General features: G+C 37.2%; 1 protein-coding gene across 1 annotated transcript; it reads right to left on the bottom strand.

Moving 5' to 3' along the window:
• Window positions 1-3,479: 3,479 nt before the first annotated feature.
• On the bottom strand, window positions 3,480-8,575 carry LOC105219121 (isoleucine--tRNA ligase, cytoplasmic). The gene is given in 7 exon segments (XM_011195058.3): window positions 3,480-3,815; window positions 3,818-4,454; window positions 4,542-5,037; window positions 5,097-5,947; window positions 6,312-6,944; window positions 7,584-8,202; window positions 8,273-8,575. Coding segments are annotated over 7 exon segments (3,645 nt in total). The 5' UTR covers window positions 8,437-8,575; the 3' UTR covers window positions 3,480-3,570.
• Between the last annotated feature and the right edge of the window lie 3,257 nt (window positions 8,576-11,832).

The following is an 11,832-nucleotide window of genomic DNA, read 5'->3' on the forward strand; positions in this document are numbered from 1 at the left end:
GATTCATTGCTTTAGTTCTCCTCACTTTCAGAGGTAATAAGAATGAAATGGTAATTTCAATTCTATTTCAAAAGTTCGACCCAAATTGGGGGACATCAGAATTCGTTTCAGAGGTATGGTTCCTTCGGCAAAGTTTCTTATTTTGATCCCTAGAATATGATTTTCATAGAGCAATGGCCGATTTTTTGCCTCCCCACAAATCGACCCGGCCTAGTATGTATATATATATACAAACTCTCTTATGATAATACATTTATACATACATATGCATGCAAATATGCAAGCATGTGCGAATGCAGGACATGCTACAACAACAACAAAAAATGAAAAGTTAACAACAACTACAAAGGTAACAACAAAAACAAAACGTTGATGATAAACACAACAACAACACCAATAAAGGTAGCAACAATAACACTACCAACAAAAACAATTAAAATATCTCGCATCTTATTGCATTCCAACGGGAAATAAAGCAAGCGTATTAACGAATAACGGTGCATGGCATACGCCACAGTGAAGATAAATTGAAGATGCTGCCATCTAGCTGAGTTGTCACACATAGAAATGTTGCATTTATATAAGTAAACGTGTTTGTATGTATGTATAATGAAACTACACCTACATACTTACAAACAAACACTTTGTTCGAGCACTAGAATTACAACACACTTGAACATGTTTCAGCACTTAAAGATTGCGTTGACTCAGTCGAAATTTTTGCGAGTAGGAGTGCGGGTGTGTCGTGGTGTGTGTAGTCGCATGAAAGTTGTGCAAAGTGGTTGCGTGGATGTAGTGCAAAGCTGTAAAGCAACTGATTTAGTGCTGGTATTTGACATGTGCCATTGCTAGCTGCAACATTGTTGTTGCTGGAATTAGTGTGACAGCTATATGTAAGCAGTTACACACACACACACAAACATTTAATATTATATTAGTGTCTGCTTTGGTTGTAAGAAATCGGGATAAATTAGAAGTAATTCTCAGCTAGTTTGTTCTACTCAAAGGGTTATAAAGGGAGGGGTATTGAACGGGCTTGTACACTATTGCTTGTTAATAACTATATTATGTCCCATAATTAAACAGTATCTTTCTTATGAGCTTCCAGATATCTCTCATTGTATTTATTTGGTCAAGATTTCTTAGAAGCAAATCTTTATATATAAAACTATAGTACTAATAATAACCTGTAAGGAAGGGCTATGTTCGGGTGTAACCGAACATTTTATACTCTCGCAATTTATTTATTTAACTTTATTTATATTATATAATACACAATTTGACCCACATATTCGTCATATATATTGTATAAAGTCCATTGAAAGTTGGAAACCATAATATTAGGTTAGAAGCACCGAGGTTCTCGTGTTCGATATATGGGGCCTTAAAAACCTATGGTCCGATTTCGGCGATTTTTAGAATGGGGCTGCCACACTATAAACATAGTATTTGTGCAAAGTTCTGCACCGATATCTTCACTAGTACTTACTTTATAAATTGTGAAGTGAACGATTCAGATCGTCTTCAAAGTTCTGGTATATAGGAAGTAGGTGGTGAAGCGATTTGGCCTATTTTCACAACATATCATTGGGATGTAAGGAAACTATTACAAACCAAGTTTCATTGAAATCGGTCGAGTAGTTCCTGAGATATGGTTTTTGTGCCATTGGTGGGCGACGCCACGCCCATTTTCCATTTTGTAAAAAAATCTGAGTGCAGCTTCCATCTGCCATTAATTTAGTATTTCTGACGTGTTTCGTTAGTGAGTTATCGCACTTTTATTAATTTTCAACCTAACCTTTGTATGGGAGGTGGGTTGGACTGTATTAGGAAGTGGCTAAAGAAAACGACTGCAGAAAGTTTGCTTTAAATAGCTCTATTGGTTTGCGAGATATGTACAAAAAACTTAGTAGGGGGCGGGGCCACGCCCACTTCCCCAAAAAATTACATCCAAATATGCCCCTTCATAGTGCGATCCTTCATACCAAATTTTATTTCTATAGCTCTATTTATGGCTTAGTTATGGCACTTTATGTGTTTTCGGTTTTCGCCATTTTGTGGGCGTGGCAGTGGTCCGAAAGCAATCTCATTTTCGAAAGCAACCTTCCTATGGTGCCAAGAAATAAGTGTGCCAAGTTTCATCAAGATATCTTAATTTTTACTCAAGTTACAGCTTGCACAGACGGACGGACGGACGGACAGACAGACATTCGGATTTGAACTCCACTCTTCACCCTCATCACTTTGGTATATATAACCCTATATCTAACTCGTTTAGTTTTGGGTGTTACAAACAACCGTTATGTGAAAAAACTATAATACTCTCTTTAGCAACATTTGTTACGAGAGTATAAAAATTCGAAAGATATGTAACTTCTATATTTTGTAGAATTCTCGTATATTTGGATTAATAATCAATAATTACGGAATTCAAAGTTTTCTCAAAGATCCCACTTTAACGCCTCCTTTCATCCATTTAAAAGCTTCAACAAAAATTTTGTGAATTTCCTGAGAATCTATGATTTCCTCAACAAGCAGACAAAGTGTTCATTGTCTGATAGGAAGAGACCTCCGACAGGCTTAGGATACCATACAATGACTAGAAGAGACTGTTGCACATCTGTTATGCTAATGCAAAGATACGGTTTTTTCGACAACATCTGGGAGGTTAAACACATAAAATATTTTGAGTTGACCTACTTCATAAAGGCCCACAGAGTGGTTCAGAGAGGACATTGTAATATAAGTGGATTATAGTCCCGGATGGATTTCGTAAAATTCTACTCTATGTTCTAATTTAAAACGACGACCACCCATAAATTCGGCTACGGATAATAATATTGGAATAATTTTACTGGAGAAAATAAACCTACCGGTTCCGAAGCAACTGTACAAGATGATGTTAATGAGAGCCCATAAATTCACAAGCTCTGTTAGTATTCCACTTCCAGTTCCGCCACCAAACTGTATCTTGCTCTTCAGTTTTAAGATAGTATGGACCAGTAATGCTAGGCAGAACTCTCTATATAAAGTAATTTTGTTCTATAAGTTTCCGGAGCGCGTTAATTTTCAGAAAGAAAACCTACTATGATCGGATTCCAATAAAATTACACCCTACTCTCTAGGCTTTTGTAGGCTTGTTTTGACTAGGTATCTCTTTAGTAATTTATTTATATAGAATGCTCCAGCACTAGTGCACTTCCTAGGTCGTTTTGGTTTGGAGTGGAGCTTAAGAGGTCATTTGAACTTCGTCGCGATAAGCACACATGTGGTGAAACTTAAGATCCTGGTCGAATCGCGCCAGAACCATCTAGGCATCATATCATATCCAAGTGAGATTCCTTGCGTTACGATGCGCAAGTAGTGGCGTAGGGCTCTAACCGAACCTAACTTAACCTAGATTCACCAAACTCACATATGCGATAATTGCAATCGAAAGGAATGTATATGACTGTGTCCATTATTTACAAATAAAAGCATTCAAATTTATAAACGGTTATTTTAATAAATTAAATTAAAATTTAGTACAACTATATTTTTGACAATTCGTAAGTCAGATTCGAAATTCTTTTAATATTCATTTTTTATTTCTACTACGCTATCTGCTAGAAAAAGCTTCTCCTTCACATCACTCGCTTTCCGCGCCACCACCAGCAGTTTCCCATTTAGTTTGTCATTCAAATCGCTAGCGCTTAGCATTTGTAGTTGTTGTTGTGTTTCATCAAACCAATACACGTTATAATTCACGCCATATAAGCCAAAATTCAAATTGATCTCAGCCATCAATTGTGTTAGTGTCATAATTTCTCCAGTTTCAAATGCAAACTTGTTATTGGTTTTCCACCAAAACGCGGTGCGAGGTTTTCGATAAGCATAACATGCACGCTTGGAATGTCTGTACGGCTTTGCGAAGAGCAAATGGTCAGTTCTAAGTTGACGTCTTTAACAGTTACTATTTCCGTTATAATAAAGTTCCGTTTTGATATATCTTCATCATTATATGGCAAAAGCGCCGATCTAATGGTTGTTGTAATCATACTTTTGTATTTTTTCATAACGGTTCTTAGGTCATTAGCAGTTCCGCTATTTGACTCATTTACTTTACTATCGTTTAATCGATAGAAGACTACCACCTCATCAGTGGGTATTAATTTCGCTTTCTTCTTTAGCTTTTGTATACGATTGATGATCTCACGTGCCACGCCTTCTTCCAATAACTCGGCGTTTGTTGTCATATCCAATAATACGAGTATATCATTTTCACTATTTGCTTCCAAGTTGGTTTTCGAACCCTGTGACACACAATAAATTAAACGCACTTCCGAGAGCTCGATGCGATGCTGTTTAATAGTAAAGTAGCCCTTGGTCAATTGCGCTTGTATCTCTTCGTCTTTGAGTGATTTTATTGCGTTCAGCACAGTTTTGAAGTCGCCTTTAAGGCGTTGACCCAATAACTGAAATATATTTAACAGAGAAATTTAAAAATTGGAGAACAAAAGTGTACGTAAATTAAAGAGGTTAGGTCATGTTCTTGAACGCACCTTATGATCCGGTTCCGCGCGCATTGTAACACCGTATTTACATTTATCCGAGCTGAGTGTCAGATTGCGTACATTTAGTTCGTTCAGTATGAAGCCGGAAAACCGTTCCACAGACTCTAAAACCTCCGGATCTCTGTGTATTACAATAATCTCTGAGAGTGGACATTTTAGTGGCACTGTGCGACGGTCACGCATTACTCGACCCAATTCGATAATGGTTTGCAACAAAGACATCGATTTCTCTATATCTAGACGGATGAGCTCTAAATTCGGCTGCGGCAACATTTGATGATGTACTGAAGTGGCTCCTCTACAATCTGATGTCTTCGCTTGAAACGGCAAGAGGCGTAAGTAAATGTACTCGGAAAGGAATGGCGTAAACGGCGCTAGTAGATGAATCAACTCAAAGAGAACTGAGTACAGGGTGTCTAAAGATTGCAGACAATCGGCGGCACCATGTTCACCACGAAGATGGCGACGGTTTAAGCGTATGTACCTAAAAAGGATAAAATATATTATTAAGATACAGAGATTGGTCTCAAATTAGGAACCGACCAGTTCGTTAACTGATCTATGAACTTAGTCAAGCGTGGCACCACTGTGTATAAGTGGTACTGCTTCATTTCCTTAGCGAAGAAGTCAATAAGCGATTCCTTAGTTGAAACTATCCAAACATCAAGCAAAGTGGTTTCTTTCAGTGCACGCGCATGACGCTCCTTATCAAAGAGGTAACGTGCTGAGCCGCATAGATCTTCCTTTTCGTAACGAGCAATATTTTGCCGCAAGAAGCGATACGAATTGTATAATGGCAGCAGCACATCCTTAATGATGTCACGCACACCCTCCTCCTTGAAGCGCAAGTTCTCGGCGCGCACCACCGGCGAATTTATCAAATACAAACGTAAGGCATCAGCGCCATATTTACGCAACACATCCATTGGATCCGGATAGTTTTTCTTGCGCTTCGACATTTTCTGGCCATCTGCCGCCAACACGAGCCCATTCGCAATGATATTTTTATACGGCGCTTTATTAAAGAGAGCCGTGGAAATAACTAGAAGCGTGTAAAACCAACCACGTGTTTGATCTATGCCCTCGGCAATGAAGTCGGCCGGAAAGTTGCTCATAAAGTTGGTAACATTTTCAAATGGGAAATGTTGTTGCGCAAACGGCATTGAACCAGATTCAAACCAGCAATCAAAGACGGCGCTAATGCGTTGTAATGGCGGATGTCCAGGTATGGCAGAGGGGATTTCGATTTCATCAACTGTCTCACGATGCAGATCTTTAATGTGTTTTCCGGATAATGCAGCCAATTGCTCGATGCTGCCAATGCAAATGACCTCATCGCCACTGGGTGAACGCCAGATCGGAATGGGAGTGCCCCAGTAACGATTGCGACTTATCTGAAAGGGAAGTTTCATAGTTAGTAAAATATATATGTACATATGATATATAGAGCGATAAAATGTTGCGGGATTCGCTAGGAAATAAAGTGATCTAAGGAATCCGAATCTATTTAAACAGTGTTAATCCCAATTTAATCCACTTTAAAGAAGAATAAGTTTTGACTAAGCTCACAGAAGTCAGCTTCTTTGCGGGAGTAGTGTTTTGGATATTCACAGGCTCGCAGCTTAGCCTTTTACTAGTGGTCAAAGGAAATTAATACTTGTCCAACCCCTCTTACAGTGATAGGAAGATCGGTTGCTCTTAAAATTCCGACATTAAATTGTATGAATTCTGAAAACTTTAAAAAGATATAACACTTACCGCCCAATCGCGTGCTTCCTTCAACCAGTTTCCAAATCTGCCATCGCGTACACCTTCTGGCACCCAATAAGTCTGCGCGCTGCATTCCCGCAAGTTCTGTGACATATGCTCGACGCGTACGAACCATGAAGGCACCGCCTTATAGATTAAAGGCGTATCTGAACGCCAGCAATACGGGTAACTGTGCTTCACTTGTCCAACAGAGACTAGTATATCTAGTTTCTTTAGTTTCGCAATTATCAATTTATCAGCATCTTTAATATATAAGCCCGCAAAATCAGTGATCTCCGCTGTGAAACGTCCCACTTCGTCGAGCGGACAAATCGGCTTACTGGCTTTCTTTATAATACCCGCATTTAGACACACACGATAATCATCTTCACCGAAGTAGGGCGCATTGTGCACGATGCCCGTGCCCGTATCATCGGTTACATAATCGTCGACTAGTATACGGAAAGCTTTTACTGCTGCACCGCTTTTAGCGAAATATGCGAATGGTGGCCTATATGATTCATTGGCTAAACTGCTGCCGTTGAATATTTCGATAATTTCATAATCGTTTTCATTTTTGTAGACAAAATTTAAGCGTGTTTGACTCAGAATATAAAAACGATTACTTTTCTTGTCGAGCACCTGAAAGAAATAGTAAAATTTGAGATCTAAAATAGGGTGATAATAAGAAAAAATATCGGTATAGCTTTATAGTTCCTATTTTTTCGTCCTGTTCAATTTAATTACTCTCTTTGCTATGATTTATGAGAGTCAGGTTTGAGTTCAAGCTCATCAAATAATACACAATTATATTGTTAAAAGACATTGTCTATTCGACTTTTTATTACTCCATAAGGGTTTTAAATGAGATTTACGCAAAGTTTAACAAATTATCCTGTCTAGATCCTATTTATAAGATCTCTTGAAAAATCGAACTTGAAACATCTTACAATTCCAATACCAAAAATGATTCGCGATTTGAAAAACTTTTGGCACAGTGGTACCTCCGAAGTGATTTCTTTCTTTTCCTTTTATAAAACAAATTATGAATAGAGCCAACTTTCACGGAATATTTAATTAACTTTCTTGGAAAAAACTTGAAAACTTTAAACACATTATTTTCAAAATTTAAGTCAAAATCTTAGAAGTCACATCTCGTAAGACATCGTTAATTAAAAATACCAACTGATTGTTGCTTTTAGCAATTGTTGTAAGTATGAGTAGTCTGTCACTAGTCCCTTCCACTACAGGCAAGATAGATATACAAACATCTGTACATACCTTCACATAAATCAAATTCGGATTCACGGTGCAGGCATAATTGGACGGCAAAGTCCAAGGTGTAGTTGTCCAAATGAGAAAATATGTATTCACCATATTAACCGCTTCAAATGCCACAACCACACAGTGATCCACTACCTCCTTGTAATTTAAACCGGATTCGAAATTAGAAAGCGCCGTCGTGCACGCAGTCGAATAGGGCATCACCTTAACACCCTCATAAACGAGTCCCTTATCGTAAAGCTGCTTGAAAACCCACCAAATCGACTCCATATACCAGGGGTAGAGTGTTTTGTAGTCATTACGAAAATCAATCCAACGACCCATACGTGTCACCACGGCCTCCCATTCATTTGCATAGCGCATAACTATTTTGCGGCACTCGGCATTGTACGCCGCTATGCCCATCTGCTGCACATCTTCCGGTCCGCGTATATTCAAAAGTTTATCAATTTCAAATTCAACCGGCAAGCCGTGACAATCCCAGCCGAAGCGACGCTCCACATGATGACCCTGCTGATAGGCGTAGCGCGTCACGATATCTTTGATGGTGCCGGCCAGTATGTGGCCATAATGCGGTAGACCCGTCGCAAACGGTGGGCCATCGTAGAACGTGTATCTAAGTTTGTATGTATGCACAAATGTATGTGAACTAACTTTGCGTGCTGCACTGTTTCTTAATTGCTTACCTTGGTCTATTCTTGGATAACTGTATGCAACGCTCAAAAGTTTTCTCTCGTCGCCAAATTTCCAGTATATTCAGCTCTTCCGTGGGGAAGTGCATCGTCTCCGGCACGCGGTAAATGTCATCGCTACGCAGCTCCATCGCAGCGTCTGCGGTATCATTTAACATTCTACACGTCCGTACAACTAGCGTCCGCACAGCAAAACAAATGTATGAGAACTGCTGCTAACAGCTGGCGGCATCGCTGCAATTCGCAAGCAGAAGCATTCGTATGCGTAGAAAGTTGAAAATTTCATCAGCTGAAAAGTATGACGCAATAGTTAGTTTGATTGCGGAACAAGCAAGCCAAGCAACGACAGCACTAGAGCGCCACAAGTTGTGTGAATAACTATTGGTTGAGTTGCATGTGCATGTATGTATGTACATATATACTCATACGTATATGCATGTATGTACTTATGTATATATGGATTGAAACGGCTTGTGGTTATTTAAATTTTAATAAGTTCAGAAAAAATATATAATGTTGATTAATAAGAATTATATATATACGTACTTTTAAACTTACATATATACCTAGCAAGAAATTTAAAATCAAATCAATTAAAATATGATAAATAACTAATTAATACATCATTTTATGACTGGTAAATAGTTGTTACTTTTCGGACTAGTTCATTTTCACAACGAATATTTAGGTTATGAACTAGTACTTTTAAGGCTAGTTTCATATGGCATGATGTTTCGATGACTTAGCGATATTTGTGAGATGAGGCTAATCCCCAAAATTACGATTTCGGGTTGAGCCGAGCCATAGAGTTAACATTATACATTAAATATTAAAATAAAAAATAAGGTTTGATAAAATAATGAATTACAATTTTTTTAACTGGTCCAAACTAGAACTTTTTGTACTAGTTATTATATTTTTCACATTAGAAATTAACTTTGATAACTAATACTTGTAAGACTAATTAAAAACAAAAATAAAATATACTAAAGCAATTCATTAACCATTTTTTTAATTGGTCGAAATGTAGTACTTTTAGGACTAGTTCATTATCACACTGTAAATTATCTTAACAACGATTTACTTCTAACACTAAATTAAATAATTTAAAATATAATTAAACAAAGAATTAACAAGCCTTTTCGTAACTGATACAAATCTAGAACATTTTGAACTACTCCATTTTTACACCGGAAATTATAGTTGTTTGAGGTAGGAGTACTTTGAGGACTATTTTGACGTTGTGATGTCCAGATGTTGTGACGGAATATTCTAATTTTAGTGAGAAATATTTGTTTTCATATTTGTTCACAAATATTTAAATTATATCGTTCAGTTATGAACAAATATTATTTAATTATATTAATTAATTATTATCTCGTACAATTTTCAGAAAAATAACCCTAAATTACCAAAGATTGTACAACACTTGGCTGGGTATTGGACCAAAATACTTTTTCCAGGATCTTTTTCATATAAGCCTGGAATTAAATTTGAATGCGTAACAAAATATTTGGATTTTGGAGGCTAACTTCAAAAATCGGAGAATACAATTTTTTAACTTATGACTCAATCTTATAGCGTTTTTAGACAGCCAAATAAATTGATCAATTTAAATTTTTATTGAGAAACGCTTTTTTGCCTTTTATACTGCCGGCTACTCGATAACCGATCATTGTTATACATTTTTGTTTTTGCTTTTCATAAGAAGTTGATAAGTTTCAACAGCTGATTAATATTTTCAAGCAGCGACATCTGCCGTAGCTTTTTTATAAAAAAATTCAGCCAATCGCAGACGAAGAACGTCGATATACGTACATCTTTGTCGCATTTGATGTTCAAGTCGATTTAAATTCAATTTAAAATAAATGAAGATTTTATTTTGTATGGGAAATCGATCTTAATAACCGTTTAAATCGAGCAGAGGCCGGTAAATTGATCAATTAGTTCCTGTCTAAAAACGCTATTATGGAAATAATTAGTTTGATTCAATACCCAGAAAATATTCGATTTTGTCGTATCGTGTAATTGATAAAAAATTGTTTCTCATAATATTAATATTTTTACTCTAAAATCTGCCGCCTAGCGAGTAAGCCCACCGCAAACTTGTATTGCTAGCCATTAAGTAGCATTCTACATCGTAAGTCGACAGCGATCCTTTACTGATTAATTTTTGTATTTGCTCTTTATGTGCATTTTGCATTTTGCCATTGCAGAAGTGAAATTTAGCTCAGCACTATGCAAGTTCCGTTATATACTCTTCACTTATCAGATTGCCGAAGAAGCCATGCAATCACAAAAATGCAAATAGAATTAATGTATTCACAGTGCCTCCATTTCCATCGTACTGTTCATGCTGTTACTTGGCATTTTTAATTGAATCTGTTTGAGTAAAATTGATTCAATTATTTTGCGGTTGCACTGTGAGCGTTCTAAGTCTTGCAATTATAAAGAGAGAGAGAAGAGAGAAAAGGAGTTTTATTTTTTCATAAGTTCAGAGAAGGTGCATTTTTTTATATTTATGAATATAATATTTATTTTTTTATGATTTATGTTCCAAGAAGCAAGTTTAAGTTTAAATATTTAAAGACTTCCATTCATAATTAAGGATCTCCGTTAGGATTCGGATCGATGTCTCAGAATTCAGTTTTCGAGCAACTAAAATACTTTTACAAGTGATCACCTCTCGTGAGGTAATGCCAAATTTCAGTGCGATTTTTTACTTTAAAAAGTATTTTTTAGATCATTAGCAGTCATTTTATATGAGGTTCACGCCATAAATACGCGGAAATGCTCATCCAAGCGTCTTGTAGAGGGGCTAGTACCAATTGGCTCGAGACTAGGTGGAAATTATATTAATTTTTATTGTATGACGTGAAATATTCAATAAAGTCGACATAACTAAGTTCCAGATCTTGCAAAAGATATCTGGATCCACAAAAGCTCTCTCAGTCGACGACAATTAACATCTGATATTTGCGATAAAGGGCGTTATATTGACAGAAAGCAGACTGATTGGTCGAAGGAATGATCGATGTATGTTCTGACCCTTGCATATACTCCAGTTTTTGTGGGAATTTTTAAATTAGATTAGGAAGCACTCCGTGCTAGATGTTCGCATTCTGTCATATTTGGTTTGCCCATAAAATAGGTAAAATTGTTACACCTCAGCTATTGAGTAGCGTAACAAACACTTAAATTCCTTAAAATTCAATCATCGTTCTCAAAGCCACGGCATCCATTGCCATTAGCCACCAAACTAAGCGCCATGCAACAGCTGGTGTGCAATAAAAATACGAATCTCATAGCAAGTGAAATATTTGCAGCTGCTGGAAAGCCAAAGCCAAAGCCAAAGGAAAAAGCGGATCATCGAAAGCGGATGTGGAAGCAGCAAGAGAAAAAAGTGCGATGCCAAAGTAATCGAAACGTGCGCGTTTAAATTAAAATTGCAGCCCTGCAGCAACGGACGACGACAACAAATAGCGGACACAGCGCGTCAACTGTCACCAACATAAACACAATTGCAGGCAAAATGGAGCATGCACTGGTACACT

The sequence above is a fragment of the Zeugodacus cucurbitae genome, chromosome 5 (genome assembly GCF_028554725.1).
Source record: "Zeugodacus cucurbitae isolate PBARC_wt_2022May chromosome 5, idZeuCucr1.2, whole genome shotgun sequence".
NCBI classification, from domain to species: domain Eukaryota; kingdom Metazoa; phylum Arthropoda; class Insecta; order Diptera; family Tephritidae; genus Zeugodacus; species Zeugodacus cucurbitae.